This window comes from Oncorhynchus masou, chromosome 12 (genome assembly GCF_036934945.1).
Source record: "Oncorhynchus masou masou isolate Uvic2021 chromosome 12, UVic_Omas_1.1, whole genome shotgun sequence".
In the NCBI taxonomy this organism is placed as follows: domain Eukaryota; kingdom Metazoa; phylum Chordata; class Actinopteri; order Salmoniformes; family Salmonidae; genus Oncorhynchus; species Oncorhynchus masou.
The window spans coordinates 40,367,700-40,394,002 of record NC_088223.1 but is presented as its reverse complement, the minus strand read 5'-3'; the positions used below and the strand labels follow the sequence as shown (position 1 = coordinate 40,394,002).

The 26,303-nt window shown below is 40.0% G+C and overlaps 1 protein-coding gene across 1 annotated transcript; it reads left to right on the top strand.

Moving 5' to 3' along the window:
- The first annotated feature begins 16,889 nt into the window (after positions 1-16,889).
- LOC135550077 (E3 ubiquitin-protein ligase RNF5-like) lies at positions 16,890-25,961 on the top strand. Its single transcript, XM_064980548.1, has 6 exons — positions 16,890-17,181; positions 20,736-20,754; positions 21,426-21,538; positions 21,642-21,696; positions 21,818-21,929; positions 22,022-25,961. The coding sequence occupies exons 1-6, from the start codon at positions 16,973-16,975 to the stop codon at positions 22,129-22,131; spliced, it is 618 nt and encodes a 205-aa protein (XP_064836620.1). The 5' UTR covers positions 16,890-16,972; the 3' UTR covers positions 22,132-25,961.
- The last annotated feature ends 342 nt before the right edge of the window (positions 25,962-26,303 follow it).

Here is a 26,303-nt window from a genome sequence, read left to right as displayed (position 1 = left end):
ACCGCCTGGTACGGAAACCGCTCCGCCCACAACCGTAAGGCTCTCCAGAGGGTAGTGAGGTCTGCACAACGCATCACCGGGGGCAAACTACCTGCCCTCCAGGACACCTACACCACCCGATGTCACAGGAAGGCCATAAAGATCATCAAGGACAACAACCACCCGAGCCACTGCCTGTTCACCCCGCTATCATCCAGAAGGCGAGGTCAGTACAGGTGCATCAAAGCAGGGACCGAGAGACTGAAAAACTGCTTCTATCTCAAGGCCATCAGACTGTTAAACAGCCATCACTAACATTGAGTGGCTGCTGCCAACACACTGACTCAACTCCAGCCACTTTAATAATGCGAATTGATGGAAATTGATGCAAAATATATCACTAGCCACTTTAAACAATGCTACTTAATATAATGTTTACATACCCTACATTATTCATCTCATATGTATATGTACAGTGCCTTGCGAAAGTATTCGGCCCCCTTGAACTTTGCGACCTTTTGCCACATTTCAGGCTTCAAACATAAAGATATAAAACTGTATTTTTTTGTGAAGAATCAACAACAAGTGGGACACAATCATGAAGTGGAACGACATTTATTGGATATTTCAAACTTTTTTAACAAATCAAAAACTGAAAAATTGGGTGTGCAAAATTATTCAGTCCCCTTTAGTTAATACTTTGTAGCGCCACCTTTTGCTGCGATTACAGCTGTAAGTCGCTTGGGGTATGTCTCTATCAGTTTTGCACATCGAGAGACTGACATTTTTTCCCATTCCTAATTGCAAAACAGCTCAAGCTCAGTGATGTTGGATGGAGAGCATTTGTGAACAGCAGTTTTCAGTTCTTTCCACAGATTCTCGATTGGATTCAGGTCTGGACTTTGACTTGGCCATTCTAACACCTGGATATGTTTATTTTTGAACCATTCCATTGTAGATTTTGCTTTATGTTTTGGATCATTGTCTTGTTGGAAGACAAATCTCCATCCCAGTCTCAGGTCTTTTGCAGACTCCATCAGGTTTTCTTCCAGAATGATCCTGTATTTGGCTCCATCCATCTTCCCATCAATCTTAACCATCTTCCCTGTCCCTGCTGAAGAAAAGCAGGCCCAAACCATGATGCTGCCACCACCATGTTTGACAGTGGGTATGGTGTGTTCAGGGTGATGAGCTGTGTTGCTTTTACGCCAAACATAACGTTTTGCATTGTTGCCAAAAAGTTCAATTTTGGTTTCATCTGACCAGAGCACCTTCTTCCACATGTTTGGTGTGTCTCCCAGGTGGCTTGTGGCAAACTTTAAGCGACACTTTTTATGGATATCTTTAAGAAATGTCTTTCTTCTTGCCACTTCCATAAAGGCCAGATTTGTGCAATATACGACTGATTGTTGTCCTATGGACAGAGTCTCCCACCCCAGCTGTAGATCTCTGCAGTTCATCCAGAGTGATCATGGGCCTCTTGGCTGCATCTCTGATCAGTCTTCTCCTTGTATGAGCTGAAAGTTTAGAGGGACGGCCAGGTCTTGGTAGATTTGCAGTGGTCTGATACTCCTTTCATTTCAATATTATCGCTTGCACAGTGCTCCTTGGAATGTTTAAAGCTTGGGAAATCTTTTTGTATCCAAATCCGGCTTTAAACTTCTTCACAACAGTATCTCGGACCTGCCTGGTGTGTTCCTTGTTCCTCATGATGCTCTCTGCGCTTTTAACGGACCTCTGAGACTATCACAGTGCAGGTGCATTTATACGGAGACTTGATTACACACAGGTGGATTGTATTTATCATCATTAGTCATTTAGGTCAACATTGGATCATTCAGAGATCCTCACTGAACTTCTGGAGAGAGTTTGCTGCACTGAAAGTAAAGGGGCTGAATAATTTTGCACGCCCAATTTTTCAGTTTTTGATTTGTTAAAAAAGTTTGAAATATCCAATAAATGTTGTTCCACTTCATGATTGTGTCCCACTTGTTGTTGATTCTTCACAAAAAAATACAGTTTTATATCTTTATGTTTGAAGCCTGAAATGTGGCAAAAGGTCGCAAAGTTCAAGGGGGCCGAATACTTTTGCAAGGCACTGTATATACTGTACTCTATATCATCTACTGCATCTTTATGTAATACATGTATCACTAGCCACTTTAAACAATGGCACTTTGTTTACATACCCTACATTACTCATTTCATATCTCACTGTACTCAATACCATCTACTGCATCTTGCCTATGCCGTTCTGTAACATCAATCATTCATATGTCGTTATGTACATATTCTTTATCCCTTTACACTTGTGTGTGTAAGGTAGTAGTTTTGGAATTGTTAGGTTAGATTACTCGTTGGTTATTACTGCATTGTCGGAACTAGAAGCACAAGCATTTCGCTACACGCGCATTAACATCTGCTAACCATGTGCATGTGACAAATAAATTTGAATTGATTTAAAAATCTGGTGTTCTGTCCTTGAGCAAGGCAGTAAACCCACTGTTTCCTGGGTGCCTATGGTAGCAAAATTACAAGATTATGTTTATGCACCGAATGGTTGTCTTATGCATTAGAGCAGGGTTCTCTTTTACTTCTGACTGAACTGAGAGGAGTCTTTGAAGCTTGGTCTGGCAACTGTTTAAGAGATGACTTGGTGATAAAACCAAACAGCCCCATTCCATTCTGTGATTAGTGGTGCATGTCAAACATATGTCTCCGGTTTGATTGGGATGGCATTGTGTGTGTGACTCGAGATGGAGATGGTAGCCTGAAGGAATAGAACAAATAATGAATTGTTTGTTCTCATCCTTGTATCTGGGAAATATCACCAGAGGCAGATGACCACAGGATAAACCCAAAGTGGCTTCTGGAGCCCCCCAATCTATTTGGGAGGTGTTTGAACCAGCTATGTCTGAGCAATCTTGGCATCAGCTATATAAGGAACAGCATGGTCTGTAAAGGGTAGGCTGCTGGTCTTAATTATTGCATTAATTAATTGATATTGAATAAAGATGATTGTTTGAAGAAATGACACTCACTCACTTCAATAGAATATTCCACCACACGCCGATGACATGGATTTCGATTAAGGCAGCCCCCCGCACCTCTCTGATTCAGAGGGGTTGGGTTAAATGCGGAAGACACATTTCAGTTGAATGCATTCAGTTGTATAACTGACTAGGTATCCCCCTTTTGTTTCCCTTTCACCTTCCAACAGGACAACGACTCTAAGCACACAGCCAAGTCTTTGAATGTCCTTGAGTGGTCCAGGCTGAGCCTGGACGACCATCTCTGGAGTGACTTGAGGTTGAGAGGCCTAACGTATCAAAATGTGGAAAGAGTGAAGGGGCCTGAATACTTTCCAAATGCACTGTATCTCACATTCTCCCACATTTCAGGTTGGCAACACAGGGAACTCAAACATGAGCAAAAAAACTGTACTATTAATGCAGAAAGTATTGCCCCTTTTTCCCAGCAACTATTTCCTTTTTTCTTTGATGTTACAGACAAACTTCTACAAAAAATAGTAGCCTGCCTCTGACATTATCAGAAACTAGTCCATACTGGTATATACATTTATCAATATAATACCAACCAACCTCTTGACCTTGGGGTTTATTTATTTAATGCATTATAGTGCCATTGTACTATGGTAACACACAATTAATAAAGATGGTACCATATAATCATTTTTTGTACAATTTAGCATAATTGTGTGTTACTGTGGTAGAATGTATAATGCAGGTTAAAACCATGGTATTTCCAAGATCCACATTTATACCATGGTAAAAATGAGGCAATATCATGGTATTATTTAGGTACAAGGCAGTACCATCATACTTCAAAGTTAAAACCATGGTACATTTCCATGACTCAGACTATACCATGGTATAAGTGAAAGTACCAAAGTAGTCATTTCCATTGGGGGTTTAGGCTGGGTTTCTGTAGGCCTTAAATCACTTTGTGACAATTTCTGATGTAAAAAGGGCTTTATAAATATATTTGATTGATCATCAGGATATTCATTCATTGGACCAGTGCTTGACTTGGGCACGAGCTCACCGGCGCTGGGTACCGGTGTTGTGCCGAAAAGCTCCCCCTGCCAGATGCGACTTGCTTGCTAGTTGAGATTTCTGATCGCGTTAGGCTGCGTTTGATTTTATTTTTTATGTTGGTTTGATCGTGGGGGAGGCAATAGTAATGTCTGCAGTTTTCAGTTTGGCTTTTTGTTTCAAGTGTATTTGTCTATAAATAAATCTTGTTGACAAAATTTGTCATCTCTTCCATGTCTTATTTGACTAGTAGTTGTTCTGAAAAAAAATTCCAATCAAATTTAGGCAGTTAGCCTAGTGGTTAGAGCGTTGGACTAGTAACCGAAAGGTTGCAAGATCGAATCCCCGAGCTGACAAAGTAAAAATTTGCCGTTCTGCGCCTGAACAAGGCAGTTAACCCACTGTTCCTAGGCCATCATTGAAAATAAGAATTTGTTCTTAAAACTGACTTGCCTAGTTTTTTTTTTGTAATAGTATTTTTATTGGAATTTCACAGTTTTCACCCAAATTAAGATATACAACAACAGAGACAAGGCACACAGAAAAAAATCAAATCACCATCATTGCCTCTCTCAATACATACATTTTAAACCAACTTACAAACAGAAATTAAACAAAAAAGCTCAGTTTAAACCAAGAGGTTAGGTTGCACACTTGGAACGTACAGTGTAGTTCTAAAATACATAGATCCCCGCCATTCTAAGTGAATCCTTGCAGCATAATAGCTGATACATCAGGTTCTAGGTAATTTAGATAAGGTTCCCATACTTTGTAGAACTGGTCTGTTTTAGAATGCAATGTACATGTCAGATATTCCAGAGGCACCCATTCAAATAGTATCTTATGCCAATCTTTAATAGAAGGGACCTTATTACTAATCCACTGTAAAAGGATGTTTTTCCTCGCTGCGAAGGTAAGGATGTTGTAAAGCCTCCTTTTACCCACAGAAGTAACATGTGTCATGTCTTGTTCCTGTTCTTTCTCTTCACTCTGTCTCTCTCTGCTGGTCTTATTAGATTGCCTTCTCTTTCTCTCCTTCTCCAGCTGTTCCTCATCTCCTCTAACTACCTCGTTCACCCTTTCCCCGCCTGTTTCCTTTTTCCCCTCTGATTAGGTCTCGATTTCTCTCTCTGTTCCTGCTACTTTCGGTGTCAGATTCTCGTTTGAGTTTCTCATGCCAGAAGCAAGCTATCGTCTCGTTTGCTTCATCCTTGTCCTATCCTGTCGGAATCTGCCTGGCAGGTGCATCCTGTACACTACTAACTGTCTTTCGTTTGCACTGTGTCCAGTTCATCTGATGCTACGTGAGATCAGGTACCACTGTTTCTCTATGACCCGCGCCTACCCAGAGCGACCTGCAGCCTGTCGCCGCTAACCCAGCTATTCTCCTCTGCTGCTAAGAAGGGGACTCTCTTGTTATTTATCAGAGGGACTTTATGTTTCATTTGTCGCCCTCTCTGCGGGTTGTCTATTTTGCCATTATCAATGTCTGAAGAGGATCTATGTCTTTCCTGTGTTCTCATTAAAGAACTCTGTTTTTGTTAAACCGCTTTTGGGTCCTCACTCAAGTGCACAACAACATGCCTACTAGGGAGACCTAACAATAAAGAAACTGGGTCCAGCTCTAGATCAACCCCTAGGATCTTTTCAATTTCTTGCAGAACACCAGACCAGTATCTTTGTATTTTGGTACATGACCATAAACAATGTGTTAGGGTGCCTGTATCAGTTTTGCATTTAAGACACTGAGGGGAAGAGGAAGTGGGGCTAAAAGCATGTCTGCGATTTGGGGATATATGCAATCTGTGTATTATTCTTAATTGGATTGCTCTAGTACGGTTACATATAGATATTGTTTTTGCATATCTCCAAATGTCCTCCCACGTCTCTTCGTCAATAGTAACAGCCAATTCTTTCTCCCACACTTGTTTCACCCTCTGTGTGTTGACAGCAGAAAAGGACCTTAAAGTATCATAAAACAGACTTACAGACATTTTCCTTTGTGGGAGAAAAAGCATTTTTTCAATGACAGACATATCAGGGTTACCAATTAAGGTGGTGCTCTTCAGAATATAATGTCTTACTTGTAGGAAGCGGAAAAAGTCCTGCTTTGGGAGTCGATATTTCTCGACCATCTGCTCAAATGACAACAAAATCTTATCAGCAAATAAGTCATTTAGCCTGTGTATGCCCTTATTAAGCCATAAGTTAAAACCAGCATCCAGCAATCCTGGACTGAAATCTGGGTTATTAAGAATTGGGGTAAGAGCAGAGGTTAGTTTGGACCTTCCCAGGAAGCGTTGAACTGACCTCCATACTTTGAGTGTGTTAAGTGTAACGGGATTATTGCAGTGATCTTTTGCAGACTTGAAACTTCTGAAGAATAAAAAATCCTGTAAGGGGTATTTTGAAAGAGAAGTCTCAATGTCTAACCAAATAGAGGAGTCATCATTTGTGATCCAGTCAGAAATATAACAAAGGTGGGCACACCATTGATAGAACCTGATATTGGGCAGGTCCAAGCCACCAATAGAACTTGGCAGCTGCAATATTGCCATCTTAAGTCTTGGCTTGCGTTTACTCCATATAAAGGAACTTAGCCATCCATTTACATCCTTTATTACTGTATTGGAGAGTAATACTGGGATCATTTGGATTGGGTAAAGTAGCCTAGGTAAGATGTTCATTTTCAAAAGGGATATTCTACCCAATCGAGAAACCGGGAGAAAGTTCCAGCGCTCCAGATCTTGTCTTATTGTATCAAACAAGGGAACAAAATTGGCTTTGTACATTAGCTGGAATTTTGGAGTTACAAATATCCCCAGATACATGAAACCTAAGGGAGACCATTTAAAAGGGAAGGGGGGAGAAGTATTAGGTACCGAGTGTAGGCTACCAAGTGGCATAGCCTCTGACTTAGTAAGGTTAATCTTATAGCCTGAGAATTCGCTGAATAATTCAATAATATTAATAAGAGATGTAATAGTCTCGGGACTAGAGATGCATATCAGGACATCATCAGCATACAAGCTTATTTTATGGTGAACATCACCAATGAGCAGCCCCTGTATAGCAGGCGTTACCCTGATGGCCTCGGCCAGTGGTTCCATAACGAGTGCAAAGAGGAGGGGGGATAAAGGACAGCCCTGTCTGGTACCTCTGTGTATAGAGAAGCTATTTGACCTTAGCCCATTAGTAAGGACAGCAGCCTGAGGGTCATCATATAAAACTTTCACCCATTTTATAAAGTTGTCCCCCAGACCAAATTTATTTAGAGCAAATAATAGGTAAGACCACTCCACACGATCAAATGCTTTCTCAGCATCTAGGGAGAGCACAAGACCATCCACAGCACTTTGTTGGTAGGCGTGAATTACATTAAGAAGCCGCCTAACATTGTTGCATGACTTACGGCCCCTAATGAAGCCAGTTTGGTCTCCTTTCACAATTAGTGGCAGTAAGTCCTCTAATCTTGTGGCTAGGATTTTAGAAAGCAATTTTCTATCCACATTCAGGAGGGAAATTGGTCTGTACGAAGAACAAGACTCTGGACATTTTCCCTTTTTGAGAATAAGTGAAATGTTGGCTTCTCTCAGCGTTTGAGGAAGTTGGTCATTTGAAAATGAATGGTTAAACATATCACGCAATGGCTCAAGGATCAGGTCATGGAACTCTTTATAGAACTCACTACAAAACCCATCTGGTCCTGGGGCCTTACCATTTTGCAGATTCTTAATTGCGAACATTATCTCTTCCTTGGTAATAGGGGCATTAAGGAGGGACCTCTGCTCTTCGGAGATAGTAGCGAGCTCAATCTTACAAAAGAAGTTCTCCATTAATTTGGGTGCATCCTTTGGCAGTTCTGAGGCATAAAGGTTTGTATAAAATTTCTTAAATGAGTCACTTATCAATTTATTTTCATATAAATGATTACCATCAGGGTCAGTAATAGTAGCAATTGACTGAGAGTCAGCCCTCTTTCTAGCTAGGTATGCCAAGTACTTTCCTGGCTTATCGCCATGTTCATATAACTTTTGCCTGACAAATCTCATTTTCTTTTCAGCGTCCTGTGTTAGGAGAGAGTCTAACGTTGATCTAATGACTGATATTTCCTTTAATAGGGCAGGAGTGGGCGTTTTAATATAGTCCTTCTCTTTAGTTCCTAATTCACCCTCTAACATGTTTTGCTTTTCCCGCTTTTTTCGTCTCTTAGTAGCTGTGTATGACATAATCAGACCCCTGGAATACGCTTTACAGGTCTCCCAAAGGAGCGAAGAGTTATCTGTTGATTGAGAGTTAATAAAGAAAAACGCTTTAAACTCTGTAATAAAATATGATGTGAATGTGTGGTCTTTAAGAATGGTTGTGTTCAATCTCCAATGTCTTGACCGATTGAATGCCCCATTGAGTTTTATGTCCAGGATCACCTCAGCATGATCAGATATGACAATGCTTCCTATCCTAGTGGATAAAGCAGACTGCAAAGAAGTCTTGGGCATAAAAAATAATCTCTTCTAGTCTGACATCCATGAGGTGCAGAGAAAAAAGTGAACTCTCTATTGGAGGGATGAAAGGCTCTCCAGACATCCGCATACCCCAGATCATCACAAATAGCTTTAAGTGACTTAGCTTGAGGAGAGAGTGAAGCTATACCGCTGGGAAACCTATCAATAAGGGGGTTCAGCAAGCAGTTAAAATCTCCTCCAACCACTGCAGTGTCCGAGTTTAATTCTGAAAAATCTAGAAACGCCTTAGTGAGGAAATCAGGGGGGGTGAGCAGGGGGGAAGTAAATATTCATTATGGAAATGTTCTGCCCTTGTAAAGTACCATTAATTATAACAAAGCGACCAAATTTATCTTTCACACAATTCAAGACCTTAAGTGGTAAGTTCTTTTTCACCAGAATTGCTACACCTCTACTTCTGGATGTAAATGATGAGAAAAACACTTAACCAAACCCCCCTTGTTGTAATTTTAGGTGCTCCTTATCCTCCAAATGAGTTTCTTGCAACAGGGCAATATCAATATTTTCCTTTTTCAAAAAAGACAGAACTTTCTTCCTTTTAATGGGGTTATGGCTCCCTCTAATGTTCCATGTACTTACACGCAGTCTATTACCTGCCATTGTATCTTGACCATTCAATATCCAGACTGGATCCTACTGTAAAAGTGGGGTAGTACCTTTTTCCATGTGTTGAACTCTCCTCTATCTCACTGAGCATAAACAAACGATATGAACCCTGAACTCTAACTATACTAAACCCAAAAATTAAACATGTAAAGATCCCAAAGGGGGTTTTCCCACTAGCTAACATGCAGGGGATTTCAACTCTCCAATGTAGACTCTTAAGTCCGCATTGCCGCTCTATAGCCTCATCCTTTATATGTATGGAAAAGAAAATCAATAAAAGAAAGTTGAGGCTCTTCCACCTAAAACGAAGATTGGGCACCAATATGGATTCACACATATATCAGCCTGAGCTATAGCGGCTATTACTTTAGCAAGAAAAATAATAAAGATACGAATATTACTGATCCGGAGCACGTGAGGACTCACAACTGTTTCATGATCAGATTCAACCAAAAATAAACAAAGTTATTCAATACTGTGGAGGTGCAGCTTGAAGTTATTTACCCGAGAGAGTCAATAAACGCAGCAGCCTCTTCAGGTGTGTAAAGCTTTCTAGGTGATCCATTGACCATAATCTTCAATGTGGCCGGGTACAACAGCGCGTAGTCCATTTTCATTCTCCTGAGTCGAGCCTTCGCCTCATCAAACGCTTTGTGGAGTAATCGTCTTCGTACAATCTTACAAAAGAAGTTCTCCATTAATTTGGGTGCATCCTTTGCGTCTTCGTACATGGAGTAATCATTGAAGAATGAGAACTTTGGACCTTTATGTTGACTACCATCAGAGCCGATGTTTCTAAATGAGTCACTTATCAATTTATTTTCATATAAATGATTACCATCAGGGTCAGTAATAGTAGCAATTGACTGAGAGTCAGCCCTGCTTGTCGGTGATGTTCAGTTGTCCTGTGAACTTTGATAACCACCCATCAGAGCCGATGTTTCTAGCCGCATCCATGACGCTGATTATAACCACCGGACCGGGTATCGGTGCTTGAGAGCGATGGGCTCTGTCCAGCTTCACCCGACCAGCCTTAGTGTCCATTTGTAGGTAGCCAGGGATCCATTCCTCAAAGAATTTTACTGAACGTGTCCCTTCAGATTTTTCCTGGAGTCCCACAACACGAATATTGCATCTGCATCCTCGATTATCCAAGTCGTCAATGTGCTCCGCCATTTCGCGCACCTGTTTCTCAAGTGCTTTTATCTTAGCGTCCATAGATGTAGTTGAAGTTTCCACTGCAGCAATTCTTCCCTCCGCCTCAACAACACGTTCCACAACCCTCTGTATTTCAGCTGAATGGCCTGCTATTGCTTCCAAGACCGTTCTTATCTTAGCATCGATCACTTTAGTAATGTTATCAGTCATCTTTTGAATAATCAAGTCCATTGTGCCAGGATCTGCAACGGTGTTAGCTTCGCTAACGTTAGCTAGCTCCTCATGCACATCCACAGGGGTGGTGGTTTTGGTCGACTTCTTAGTAGTTCTATTGGGCATGTTGTCGGAGATTTTTGCGAAATAGTCGTCAAGACTCATTATATGGTAACTTATTTAGCCAATTCTACCACTTTTTCAAGCTAGGAGATTAATGTAAGAATATAAATTTACGAAAGCCACGAGAGCTCGCTGAAACACCGTGTTCTCTCTACGGCGCCATTTTGTCCCCCTTTGACTTGCCTAGTTAAATAAAGGTAAAAATAAAATAAACATCAGCTGATGTCACAAAGTGCTGTACAGAAACCCAGCCTAAAACCCCAAACGGCAAGCAATGCAGGTGTAGAAGGACAGTGGCTAGGAAAAACTCCCTAGAAAGGCCAGAACCTAGGAAGAAACCTAGAGAGGAACCAGGCTATGAGGGGTGGCCAGTCCTCTTCTGGCTGTGCCGGGTGGAGATTATAACAGAACCAAGATGTTCAAATTTTCATAGATGACTAGCAGGGTCAAATAATAATAATCACAGTGGTTGTCGAGGGTGCAACAGGTCAGCACCTCAGGAGTAAATGTCAGTTGGCTTTTCATAGACGATTATTCAGAGTATCTGTACCGCTCCTGTTGTCTCTAGAGAGTTGAAAACAGCAGGTCTGGGACAGGTAGCACATTCGGTGAACAGGTCAGGATTCCATAGCCGCAGGCAGAACAGTTGAAACTGGAGCAGCAGCACGGGCAGGTGGACAGCAAGGAGTCATCAGGCAAGGTAGTCCTGAGGCATGGTCCTAGGGCTCAGGTCCTCAGAGAGAATTAGAGAGAGCATACTTAAATTCACACAGGACACTGGATAAGACAGGAGAAATACTCCAGATATAACAGACTGACCCTAGCCACCTGACACATAAACTACTTCAGCATAAATACTGGAGGCTGACACAAGAGGGGTCGGGAGACACTGTGGCCCCATCCGATGATACCCCCGGACAGGGCCAAACAGGCAGACCCCACCCACTTTGCCAAAGCACAGCCCCCACAACAGTGAAATGTTTATTGCTTGCCTACATTTTACACCCTCTTTATGTCCCCCCCCCCCCCCCCTTCTAATTTCCTTAATTTTGTGGCTAGTCAAATACTTTCTGTGACACACATCAGAGTCAAATACTTTATATAGAACAAACAGGATGGGCAACCTAAATTAATAATTAATGTACTTGTTATATTAAGAGGGAGTAAAATATAGGCAAGTACAACTACTAGTCGAATAAGACATGGGAGCGATGACGAATTCTGGCAGAGACTTATTTAGACTTATACACTTGAAACAAATAGCCAAATCGACAACTGCAGCCATTACTAGTGCCTCCCCGCTATCAAACCAACATGTAAATCAAATAAAACGCAGCCGAACGTGATCAGAAATTTCAACTTGCAAGCAAGTTGCAGCAATGAAGACTTGAGTGCGTGCGCGGTCAAGCAAGTCGCAACAATGAAGAATTGAGTGCGTGCGCGTCCACGCGAAAGGGGGTGATTCTTGCTGTGGTGAGCTTTTCGACACGTTAAAGGTTCTACTGCTTGATCTCCTGTTCCTCTTTTAGAATATTAGTATAGTAGTGTAGTGCTTGAGCTTCATATAGTATGCAGATAGGCAGAAACTGCTTCTCCAATAGAAAATCCCCGATCACACTTGTAGGCGATGTCATTGCGACGTCTGTCAGCTCAACTCGTGCAGAACAGGAACGACATTGAAAACGTGTCAGTTTGTCACTTTCACGAGTTCTGAGTAATAACAGGTCAACGTCTTAAGACATTGGTTCGAATCTAAGTTGTGCCTTTAGATTTCGAGAAAATTAACAACAAATTAATATTTTTTCACTTCGCTCATTGACTTCTCAAACCCCAGCATGGTCTGTTTCGCTCTGACGGTTATTGTTCTATTTAGTTATTAATACTTATTTTCAAAAAAGATCTTAGGAACGTTTATATGTAAAACATTTGGTTATTCAATTATTTTATGATCAGTTTTCATATGTACTTAAAATAGTAGGTACCCTTTTATTTAAAGTATTATTTGTTGTTTAATTTCTCAGAATAGTTCCTGATTACACTAAAGAGGGTTTTTAGTCTATCGTAATACAAGAACCCTTGGTTTGGTCTTGAACATAATTTCCAGTTGAGTTGAATTTCAAAGCCAAATAACGTCTAGCTCAAAGGTTATGGAATAATTTAAATTGACTTAAATGGTGCAGATCTCGGTTCCTTATCGTTTACGTTCACTGCTCCTACGTCTTTGACTCATCCTACTACAGTTTATACTTTTATATAATCTTTATTTTTTTGTCTTTGTCTTTATTATCTCTTAATGCTAGGGGGTTACGAAACAATGTGAAGCGCAAGGCCTTATTTTTATTTGCTAAACAATTTCGAACAGATTTTGGCTATTTTCAAGAGTCTCACTCAATTTTGGCTGATGCCAATTTCTGGAGGTCACAGTGGGGCGACGATATTTGGCTCTCCCATGGATCTGAACGCTCCGCTGGTGTCACTACAATGAAAAATACCTTTGGTGGTAATATTCTACACTCGGAATGTGACCCCTTTGGTCACTTTATTGTCTTGTGATCAGTTACAATGACATTACACTCATTACTGTAAACTTCTACGGGTACAACACCAAACATGAGAATGATGTGTTGCTTGAATCTATAGAGAAACATATACTTCATTGGTTATCTAAATTTTCCAATTCGTTATTATTGATAGGAGGGGACTTTAACATTACAATAGATAATTCAACTGATAGATGGCCCCCAGGTAGGCCAACCAATCAGAATTTGGGTTTAATACTTTTTATGGAAAAGCTTGATCTTCCTGATATATGGAGAGAGAGGTTTCCGATCATTCACTTGGAGTAACAAAACAGGCTCCAGACAATCCAGAATAGATTTTTGGCTTATATCCAAATGTATTGATGGTGAGTGTGTTACTACAAATATTTGTACTACTCCCCTCACAGACCATAGGCCTATTTACATTGATATCAAAATATTTACCCCTGATACGAACCTTAGTAGAGCATCCTACTGGAAGCTAAATAGCTCATTATTAAATAATTATATAGTTAAATTTGAGGTTAAAGATCTGCTCTCACACTTTTGGGAAAGGGCTTGTGAAGAAAAATCTTATTGCAAGAACTGGGAGCTCTTTATATTTGAGGTTTCCAAATATCTTAGAAAATATGGTAGTAATCTTGCTAAGACCAGAAGAGCTGAGGGGGAAAAGGTGATCATTAAGATAACTTCCCTTTCTCAGAGGTCCCCAGCCGACCTCTTGGGGGAGGAGAAGATGGAACTAATTGACTTACAAAATAAACTGGATAATATATATAAATTAAAAGCAGAAGGAGCCTTTATTAGATCTAGGAAAAAATGGATTGAGGAGGGAGAACAGAATTCATCCTATTTCCTTAGACTTGAGAAATTTCACTCTGAAAATAACACTATCCATAAGTTAAACATTGATGGTGCTATTACAGATGACCAAAAATGAATCGCTAAATACTGTAGACATTTTTACAGAAAATTGTATAGCTCAACGTACTGTCAGGAATCCACAGATATGTTTTTTAACTCACTGAATAATGTTCACTCTATCAGTGATATAGAATCTAAACAGTGTGATGAACTCATCAAAGTTGAAGAGATTATAGAGTCTATCAAACATCTAAAGAACAATAAATCACCAGGTGTTGATGGAATTACATCAGAATTTTACAAATTATTGTCTGAACAAGTAGCTCCCTTCCTATTTGAAGTCTTTTTAGAGAGTATTAAAAACAGTTCTCCCTCCTACAATGAGTCAGGGGTTAATAACACTGATACCTAAGCCTAAAAAAAGAAGTGCTGCTCATCGATAACTGGCCTCCAATTTGTCTTCTTAATAATGACTATAAGATATTAGCCTTACTACTTGCAAAAAGAATTAAAGAAGTCCTGGATGCAATCATTGATGAAACACAGTCTGGCTTCATGAGGAACAGACATATTTCTAACAATGTCAGACTAGTATTAGACGTACTTGACTACTCAGACCTAATAACTGAGGATAGCTTCATATTTTTTTTTAGATTTTTATAAAGCATTTGACACAGTGGAGCATCAGTTTCTCTTCCACTCCCTTGAGAGACTTGGCTTTGGGGATTTTTTCTGTAAGGCTATTAAGACTCTCTATGCAAATGGTAACAGCTCTATCAAATTGAAATATGGCACCTCACCTAGATTTGAGTTAAAGAGAGGAATTAGGCAAGGTTGTCCTATCTCTCCGTACCTGTTTTTATTAATCACCCAACTTCTTGCAAATTCTTTAAATAATAGTCATGTACAAGGTATTTCCATAGCTGGTAAAGAAATTATTATAAGCCAGCTGGCTGACGATACTACACTTTTTCTGAAAGACGCTAACCAAATTCCCTTATCAATCAATGTGATACAATCCTTTTCCAAAGCGTCTGGTCTATATCTTGACATGAATAAATGTGAACTCATAGCTGTCAAAGATTGTGTGACACCTTCATATTATAGTATTCCAGTAAAAGAAGAACTTACATATTTAGGCATAACCATTACAAAGGATCAGAAGTCTAGAGGCTTACTAAATTTTAACCCTCGTATTAAAAAACCCCAGAAGAAACTAAATCAATGGCTCCAGAGGGACTTATCTTTAAAAGGTAGAGTCCTAATAACCAAGGCTGAAGGTATCTGTAGACTAACATATGGTGCTCTTTCTTTATATCTTGACAGTAAAATAAGCAAGGAGATAGACCAGATGCTTTTCAACTTTCTTTGGAGAAACCGTACCCATTACATTAGGAAAACTGTTGTAATGAACACTTATGAGAATGGTGGACTGAATTTTCTGGACTTTACTACTTTAAATAATACTTTTAAGATCAATTGGATAAAACAATTCCTAAGAAGACCCAATTCTATCTGGAATTTTATTCCTTATCATGTCTTCTCTACTTTTGGTGGCCTTAACTTCATGTTGTTTTGCAATTATAATATTGACAAAGTTCCAGTGAAACTTTCTGCTTTTCATCGGCAGGTTTTCTTGTCATGGTCCTTAATTTATAAACACATTTTTTCTCCACACAGATATTATATATGGAATAATTGGGATATATTGTATAAAAATACCTCTCTGTTTTTAGAATATTGGTTCTGAAATAATATCCTATTGGTGAGCCAACTGGTAAATGCAGAGGGTCTTTTACTCAGTTATAAATAATTCTTATCACTTTACAAGGTCCCTGTAACACCTAAAGATTTTGCAATTGTTTTAGATGCCATTCCCTCAGGTGTTGCTATGTTATTCAGGAACGTGTCAAGACCTGACCCTCAGAGCCTACCTTCTATTGACCCATCAGTAGGAAAGATTTGTTTCTCTTTTGGTCCATTCAACAACAGAGCGATACAATCCTTGTTTCAGCAGGATGTTGTATCTATACCTTATGTCATGCCTTATTGGAATGGATTTATTGATAATATCTGTTGAAAAAAGTTTGGATGTTGCCACACACATACCTACTTGTCAACAAAATTAAGGAAGTTTCCTTTAAAATTATTCATGAATATTATCCTGAAGAAGTTTAAGGAAAACATCCTCAAATTGCTCCTTTTGTAATGACCACCCAGAAACAGTTTTGTATCTTTTTTGGCATTGTATGCATGTAAGAAAACTGTGACAAGACATCAGTAGGTTTATAATTGAACACATTTATGAAGATTTTACACTATTGTGGAGAGATGTACTGTTTGGATTCTTTACATACAATAAAAAATAAGCGGAAACATTTTTATGAAATTAATTTCATTATTCTTTTGGCCAAATTTCATATACACAAATGTACATTTACAAACAGAAAACCACATGTTCGTACCCTACAAAAAGATATTGAACTGTATTTTAAGACGGTTACATGCTCTACTAACAAAAAAGCTGTTAGAATTGTAAGTACGTGTATGTCCCTGTGGTAATTGTGTAGGTCCTTGTGTAATTGTAATGTGATATTGTACCCCCTAGCTCTGTTGTCCATTGTTTGTAATCTATGTATGCTTGTGTTCCCTCATGGGCTTTATGTATTGATTTGTTGTTAATAAAAATAATAAAATAATAAATAAAAATACAAATTAAATTAAATTAAAAAAAAGGTCTGTTTCGCAAGTGTTCCCGGAAGTCGCTGTTTGGAAAACGCTGTGCTTTTTAAACTCCTCCCAGTTGTTTCTTCTTCTTTTTTTTTACGGAAACGGAAGGGGTGGTACACATGTAAAGTGAAATCTCGAAGCTTGCTGCCCGAGTTATTAATTTTTTCAGTAAACAATTATGGCGGCCGCGGATCCCTGGTCCTCGAGTCATGGCAGGCCCGCAAGCAGAGGAGAGTTCCCGGCTGGTGAGAGCAGCAACGAGCGCGATGGCCCGGGAGGAAGCGGCGGAGAGGGAGAATCCGAGCCAGATCGGTCAACATTCGAATGCAACATTTGTTTGGACACAGCAAGGGACGCTGTCATCAGCTTGTGCGGGCACTTGTTCTGGTACGAGCCGTGGTATACTTTCGATCAATCGAGAGTAATGGGGAATGTTGTTGCATTCTAACAGCTTACTTACATACATAGCCAGCGGGCATTGCCTTGTTTACCTTTTAAAACATTTCCGTTAGCTAACTTCTATGCAATAACAAGCGGGTTGTTTTGTCGGATCACACCCATACGTCGAAGACAAATGCTTGCACAATGTTTGTGTGTATATAGTTAAATGTTAACAAGCAAGATGGCTAACTTGAAGTCTAGCGAGTACATCTACTAGATGACGTTAATCATGGATGAGTGTTGGTTGGCTGAGTCCCATACATTGGCCAACCCATCGAAATAAAGTGCATTTGACTGATATGCTCCTCAACTTTACAACATTGATTCACACGTTTTTATTAACATTAACTAAATTTAGCTAGGTAAGTTAATGGTTGTACGATCTCGCTACCTGGCTTTAGTTGGCTCCGTTGCGTTGGTCGTAGAGCCCTTGATCATGACTTTCAGCTCCATTACACAGTTCCATCGTGCTTCTGCATTGCTTTCTGTTTGAGGTTTTAGACTGGGATTCTGTATAGCACTTTGACATAGGCTGACGTAAAAGGGGCTTTATAAATACATGTGATTGATTTGAAGAGTCATTGGGCGAAGGCTTATTCTGTATGGGTTCGTTTTGTTTTAAAGAGCCCAGACGCTCGGTCTGAACATTAAACACGAATCGCTTGCCTTACGGTTTTGGAAGCATAAGGACCTTATAATTCATATCAGCGACAAATAATAATAATGTTAAACTGATACACACCTTTTATAAGGTTCCCACGAGACAACATTTTTATGTTGCAGCGCTTGTTTATGGAAAAGATACGGACAGTGGACTGACTGACTACCTGTGCTAATTAGCGATCTGCGTCTCTGAACATGTTAACTCAAAAAATGGAAGCCGCAAACATGTTGTAACTGAAAATACTGTCAGCTGCAACTGTGTTTTGTATTTGTGAAATCTTTTTGATGTCATATGAAAGTAAAGGGATTTGTTTCTACAACCGTACCGCAATTTAAAATCGATAGTAGTTGGCTGTTTTGGCTTCCAGAGCCAATTCGCTAGTCTGAATACAAATATTTTTAGCTAACGTGCCACTCCTTGTAATTGTCACATGATATGGAGTACAGTGAGTGGATTAGCTAAAGAGACTGGTACCCATCCTACCAATTCGCTTTTAAACAGAACATGTAAGGTCCTTGGACTAAGGCTCTTTTTAGGTCATTATTGGGCTATTCTGGACGTAACCTAGTTGGCTAGTTATCAGCATCTTGCCAAAAGCATTATTGTGCAACTTGATTCATGCCCCCTTTCAGTTGCACAAGCTACAGCAACAATGTATCGATCTGACGTTTGCAATGTGACAGTGAATGCCTCGCTTGCGCACACCTGCTTGCTGCATGGAGAGCAGTCAGTGGTTGAGGTTGAGCCTCTGCATTGGGTTAATAACTATTACTCTTTTTTTATAGGCAATGGATAACTTTAGTGACCCTCACTCATTCACTAAACATTAATTGATTCTACCAAGAACACATCTTCTCTAGCTTAGATACTAGCCAACATTGACACGTGAATCATATATTACAAAAAGCAGGCAATGACCTTTAAGGTTCTGCAAAGTAGCCTACCTGGTTAAATAAAGGTGAAATACATTTTTTTTCAAACGTTGATGAGCAATGAAACTTGATGGAACACACATTCCTGAACTGTTCTCAATGAAAAATATATATTTTTTAAAATTTAACTATCTATTTCATGTACATTATTCATGCAAAGAGGAATAGTGTTATTCTCGATTTCCTTTAGAAAATGCTATCATTTAGTGAGAAATTATTTGGAGATTCATGTCTCACTTATACTAAAGTAATTCCACTTGAATACTCCTATCCCCGTTGAGGGTGAAAGGCTTAAGCTTCCAATAGCTGATATTGAGCCCCCATGTGGGAGATAAGAAGGAAGTCTCCTATATTTGAATATAACACTATAGCTGGAGAGACCTGTGGAGAGTAAGTGGTCACATTTTCTGCAGAGCAGACACTCATTTGACGACAGGAGCATCTCAGTAGTCTGAAGAGGCTTCGTCAGCATTGGCCTAAAAACCCATGCTAGTTGGAAACAAGCATGTATGGTGGATGCTTACAGAAATTCGTTTTTCGCTGACCACATCCACATTTCAAATGAAAGGTTGGAGATGGGAATGCCACTAATCTTGAGATTTCTTTTGTCCTTTATTATGGGAAGGCAAGTCCTCTCTTCCTGGTGTAAACATTCTGTTGGTTAATACTGAGCTCCCCTTAGACTCTGTGTACATTTTCAGAATGTTACCAGGACAATGTTTTTCTAAAATTGGAGGATATAATAAAATGTTACACAGCCCTAAAACTTCAAATCCTGACAGGCTGGTGTTTGAACAAGTTAGGCTGTACTGAAGAATGGAAATGTATATGGATGTTTGACACTTCTCAATAGAGGGCTCAATTCATTGTCGAAACTCCAGTCTTGTCCATGCACTAAAATATTGCAGTGAACTGACGGTGACTAATCATTTGATGTAAAACATCAGTGGGTATCTGAGACTGCATTAGGCTAGATTTCCCTGGCAAATAATGTCTCCATCTAATTTAGCCTACTTAGCGCAGGTAGCTCGACTAGAGTACACACTTCACCTGTCTCCCACAGATCTAATGTGCAGTCGCTGCTTTCTTTCCACTGGTGCTTAAATAAGTTCTTCACCTGACTAAACTTAAAACCCTCCCAGAACCATGGTCACTGCCCAGCTCTACAAATGCTGTATATGCTCCATAGAGCCACAAACCAGTTTCAGAATGCAAATGTATGGCACGCTTTTAGCCCATGTGTTGTCACCATAGAAAACGAGAAGGGGCAGCTCCATTTCACCATTGTCTTAGGGGCTTCGGTAGTTCTCTTCTATTTCTATGGTTGTCACGTTCACGATAGTCCTCTTTGTAACCATGGTTTTTGGAACCAACAATGCCACGCTATGTTACATCTACCATCCCGCTCTCCCACAATGCAGCAATCTGGCCAGTAATGAGGCGTTATGGTGCTAACGAGCGATGACAGATGGAGCTAATTAAAACTAACGATGGGGAGCTGGGATCATTTTAATCACTCGCATCGTTAAGGTCAGAACAGGGTAACCAAATGCACCCTGTAGGGGCCTACTGGGAAAACAAGGCAAATATGGATTCCAAAATCTAGCCCACTAACTAAGCCTATGGGAGATTCTCAATTGCATACTCCTCAGTATCCTCTCTTCTCGCCTCAAAGCCAATTGGAGGAGAAGGTCAGAGGAGAGGGACCTCTGACTTTCTCATTCATTGTGTTTTGAAAAGGAGACGAGGAGAGAGGAAGCGAGGAGGATGCAATTGAGAATCACCCCGTGTGTCAATTCCGACTCAATTAAGTAGGCCGTTAGGAGGTTCCTCCAAATGTCACCAGGTTTCTAGGTGATGCCATAATACCCACTTTAACCTTGTTCTCCTTCTCTCTTTCACAGCTGGCCCTGCCTTCATCAAGTAAGTATTCCATTTAAAGGTGTTATCTTTAGTTTCACAGTACTGGTAAATATTAGCTACACTTTTCCTACTGGTTGAAACCAGTCCTTGATCCCTGTCCCATGACATGACCTGAGACCAAACTTGGTCAGTCAGCTGATTTAGTGCAGCTTGTTGATAATGTTCTTAATGTCACATTCATTACACCAGTGTTTACTGTCAACCCCCTTTTGTCCTCAAGGTGCTTTAGATTATAGCACAAGCTGTGCATGCATCGCAACATGATTGGTATTGCATATCCTTCTCCTTTATTGTCTAAGAACAAGTCAATGTTTTTCTTAAATTAGTTACTGAGCTAACGTTGTTGATAGAAGTGTCAACGCTAGTGCCTTGTGTACCCAGCTGTCGTACTTGCTCTATTGCTCAAAACTCTCTTATATTGATGACACACAAAGTGCAAAGTATAATTTGGAATTATTTTGCCGCTTTTTATTTGATGAAATAATTCTACGAAAGTATATTGATTTTAGTCCTTTTACATAAAACACTTTATCTCATAGATCTACCCTGTGTGTTGCACATTGTAGTAAGTCAGTGCATGGCAATAGACTGACAGTATTGAACAGACAGTAAAGTATGCCTTCTGTCTCAGTCATGTGATCTCTCTTTCCCTCCCCTTCTCTGTGGTGCAGTGGTTGGAGACACGGCCCAGCCAACAGCAGTGTCCTGTGTGTAAAGCAGGCATCGGCAGAGAGAAAGTCATCCCCCTCTATGGCAGAGGGAGCTCCAGCCAAGAGGACCCCAGGTACACTGTGTGTGTGTGTGTGTGTGTGTGTGTTTGAGCGTGCATAGTTGTACACATGTGACACTGAGAAACTGCATTGGTTTACTGGTGTTTCATCCTCCAGGTTGAAAACCCCGCCTCGTCCTCAGGGACAGAGAACGGAGCCAGAGAGCAGAGGGGTGAGGCCTCTTCATCACTTACATTTGAATTAGTTTAATATGGCATTTATTGCATGGTTCTTTGCGTGTTCACTCTATTTGTAATGAGTGACCACTATTCTGCTCTTTCCTCTTCTTGCAGCCCTTCCAGGGGTTTGGGGACACTGGCTTCCACATGTCCTTTGGGATCGGTGCATTCCCATTCGGCTTCTTCACCACAGTCTTCAACACCAATGACCCCTTCCACAGAGCAGGTACACACAAACAGACACCCACACAACCATAATGTATTCCTTGACACAATGGCTATTGGCTGATCATTGCAATGTTATCACTGTTCCCCCAGACGCATATGCAGCCGATCACCAAGGCAACCCTGACAACGGCAACAACTGGCAGGACTCTCTCTTCCTGTTCGTGGCCATCTTCTTGTTCTTCTGGCTGCTGACTGTGTGAGGGAGAATATGGATAGAAGGTGGAAAAGGAGAGGTGTAGGGATGGGGGAGTGTGTGTGTGTGTATGTATATATATGCTTATACACACACATCAAAGCATCAGGAACGACCAACTTTCTTGCTCAGTAGTGACTGGGAGATTTTAGACTATAGATGGGTGGTGGTGGGATGACTGTCAGTTTACTTTTAGCAAGTGATATCTAATGCAACAAACAAACTAGTCTAATATTTGTCTATTCTTCCCCCCCCCCCCCCCCCCACAATTATTTATGAGATTCATTTGGTTAGGGAGAGTACACTGAGACACCACTCTGTGGTGGATGATACCCAAACGTGAGTGTGAGTGAAGCGAAATCAATCTATCCACCTTTCTCTGCATTTGTACATAAATACACCACACACACAGTGGATACCCGGGTTGAGGTGTGGGGGCTGACTTTTTAGGGATGGAACTGGTGTATAGACTGGAATCAGTGTTGAGAGAAATGGTTGGATTGAGTTAATTGTAAATTAGGGGAGTATGACAATAATCACTAAGTAACTTTACTGTACCACAATACCTATGTGGTTAACATAGAGATACAGTTGAAGTCGGAAGTTAAAATACACTTTAGCCAAATAAATTTAAACTCAGTTTCACAATTCCTGATATTTAATCCTAGTAAAAATTCCCTGTCTTAGGTCAGTTAGGATCACCACTTTATTTTAAGAATGTTAAATGTCAGAATAATAGTAGAGCAAAGGATTTATTTCAGCTTTTATTTTTTTCATCACATTCCCAGTGGGTCAGACGTTTACATACACTCAATTAGTATTTGGTAACATTGCCTTTAAATTGTTTAACTTCCGTCAAATGTTTTGGGTAGCCTTCCACAAGCTTCCCACAATAAGTTGGGTGAATTTTGGCCCATTCCTCCTGACAGAGCTGGAGTAACAGAGTTAGGTTTGTAGGCCTCCTTGCTTGCACACACTTTTTCAGTTCTGCCCACAAATATTCTATGGGATTGAGGTCAGGGCTTTGTGATGGCCATTCCAATACCTTGACTTTGTTGTCCTTAAGACATTTCTCCACAACTTTGGAAGTATGCTTTGGGTCATTGTTCATTAGGAAGACCCATTTGCGACTAATCTTTAACTTCATGACTGATGTCTTGAGATGTTGCTTCAATATATCCACATAATTTTCCTTCATCATGATGCCATCTATTTTGTGAAGTGCACCAGTCCCTCCTGCAGCAAAGCACCCCCACAACATGATGCTGCCATCCCTGTGCTTTACGGTTGGGATGGTGTTCTTCGGCTTGCAAGCCTCCCACTTTTTCCACCAAACATAACAATGGTCATTATAGCCAAATAGTATATATATATTTTTTTCATCAGACCAGAGGACATTTCTCCAAAAAGTACAATCTTTTTCGCCATGTGCAGTTGTAAACCGTAGTCTGGCTTTTTTATGGCAGTTTTGGAGCAGTGGCTTCTTCCTTGCTGAGTGACCTTTCAGGCTATGTCGATATAGGACTCGTTTTACTGTGGATATAGATACTTTTGTACCGGTTTCCTCCAGCATCTTCACAAGGTCCTTTACCAAAGTACGTTCATCTTTAGGAGACTGAATGCGTCTCCTTCCTGAGCGGTATGACAGCTGCATGGTCCCATGGCGCTTATGCTTGCATACTATTGTTTGTACAGATGAACGTGGTACCATCAGGCATTTGGAAATTGCTCCCAAGGATGAATCAGACTTGTGGAGGTCAAACTTTTTTCTGAGGTCTTGGCTGATTTCTTTTAATTTCCCCATGATGTCAAGCAAAGAGGCACGGCGTTTGAAGGCCCTGAAATACATCCACAGGTACACCTCCAATTTACTATGATGTCAATTAGCCTATCAGAAGCTTCTAAAGCCATACCATCCTTTTCTGGAATTTTCCAAGCAGTTTAAAGGCACAGTCAACTTAGTGTATGTGAACTTCTAACCCACTGGAATTATGATGCAATGAGTTTAGTGAAATAATCTGTCTGTAAATAATTGTTGAAAAAAATTTACATGTCATGCACAAAGTAAATGTCCTAACCAACTTGCCAAAACTATAGTTAATAAGAAATTTGTGGAGTAGTTGAAAAATAATTTTTAATGACTCCAACCTAAGTGTATGTAAACTTCCGACTTCAACTGGACTTAGACAAAATGGAATACAAAAATTGCCCTTTGAAGGAATTTCAGGTTTAGGCTATTCCCCAAATATTAGAGCTTGTTTGAGTTAAGGGAGGGTGAGAATGGGATTATAACCTGATACCATAAAAAAAATGTTTTTTGTTCCTATAGACACTTTTATTTCCAGGCCAAAGAGCGATGTATCACCGTCAAGTACGATTTTGGGAAAATGTATTTGAATATTCCTGATTACAATTTTAACTGATTCAATTTTTGTCCGTAGATTTTAGGAACATAATTTATGAATGTTCTTTAGGATGGTCTACAGACTGGTACAATAACAACTTTGTATATTCTCTTAACAAACTGCCATTGCACTGTGAAGTCATAGAGAAGACAGACCTAATAATGTGGACATGTTATAAGTTCTTTGTCATATGTTAACAGTCTAACACTATTGTAAAGAGTCATGAAGATAGTGTACGGGAAGGATGGTGTGAGCAGTATTGTGTACAGTTGTGCTCTGGAGAATTCGCCACATATGAGTAAATACTGCACGACGTCACAGTATTCTCTGGGGACAGTTAGTGGAACATTTTTAAATCTACAAATCAAAGTGATCTGGAACACAACACAGAATCCTTTTGATCTGGATGAAATGTACTAAACCTGTCCTTGGGGGCTTGTAGCTGGGCACAGTGCTACAAAGGAAAAGATGGCAGCAGAGTCACGTTCATTAAGGCACAACATAGCAAACCTTTTGCAAAATAAAACAAGTGTTTATTGGACAAATTCAGATTGTACCTGTTTCACTGTTTTGTACAGTTTACTTCTGTTTTGTGCCTACTGAACATGACCCAGGTGCAGAAGTCAATACAGTGTTTGTCAGATCCTTTTTGACTTAAGTCAGAATGAGTATTTGATATCTGCAACTAAAATAAATTTCATGTGATGAGCAACATGAACTGTGCCCAATGTGACGACATGGACTATTATAATTGTAAGATTTCAATGAGTGTTTCTCCTGATTGTAAGTATTTGTGTGTCTGTCTGTATATACATTTGTATATATGAATATTGTAAAAGCTGTTTTTACGTGTTTCCAAATGACCAGCCATGGCAATGAGACAAGATGTGAGATGGTTTGAGTTTAACCTGGCCAGCATGTCATGATGTAGCAGAGTCCCCCTCTTCCACTCGGTGAAAGACAAGTTACATTTCTGTACTCGTACCGGTATATGAGCCAACCAGAAGCGAGTGAGCAGTGTATGAAAAGGAAACAATAACTCCCATTTCACCCTACCCATTTCATTTTGATACAACTCCTGTGAAGTCTATGAAATGGGTTGAAGATCAAGAGTGTCCAGGAACTCTGTAGCACCTTACCAAACAGCACCAGCCCAATAACATCCATGCAACGTTTTGAGTAAAGGAAGGGCTATGGGGGCACAAAATGATGAGAAGGTGGTCTTTCTTGTGATGTACCGTTGGAGGGGCGAAGTAATTTCCTACATATCACTGTCTGATCAAGCTAGGCATTTGTATTCTGAGTCTTTTGTGACACAAAAAGAGATGGAAATGACATTTGTGACAGTGAGACATTGTGCAAAACCGAATGGTCACGGAGCTATGGAAATGTTTTCCTGCACTCTGAATAAATAGTTGTTTAATACATTTAATGTAGCCTGTGTTGTCTAAGTTCTTTGTGTATTAACTGTTCAAATATGCTGAATTTTGAAAAGGCAAATCAGTGAGACTGAGATCCATTCCAACACAAGAAAAACAAAGCATAAAATTATTTTAAACACAAATATAAATGCAACATGGAACAACTTCAAAGATTTTACTGATTTACAGTTCATATAAGGAAATCAGTCAATTGAAATAAATTAATAAGGCCCTAATCTATGGATTTCATATGACTCGGAATACAGATATGCATGTTGGTCACAAATACCTTTTTTAAAATCTGAAAACCCACTGTTCCCATGACTGGTTAACTGCCTTGCTCAGGGGTCGAA

Coding starts and splice junctions, on each gene's coding strand:
- LOC135550077 (XM_064980548.1), top strand. CDS start 16,973: ATGGCGGCCGCGGATCCCTGGTCCTCGAGTCATGGCAGGCCCGCAAGC. Junction 21,539..21,641: donor TCCAGCCAAGAGGACCCCAG/GTACACTGTGTG, acceptor TTCATCCTCCAG/GTTGAAAACCCCGCCTCGTC. Junction 21,697..21,817: donor CGGAGCCAGAGAGCAGAGGG/GTGAGGCCTCTT, acceptor CTCTTCTTGCAG/CCCTTCCAGGGGTTTGGGGA.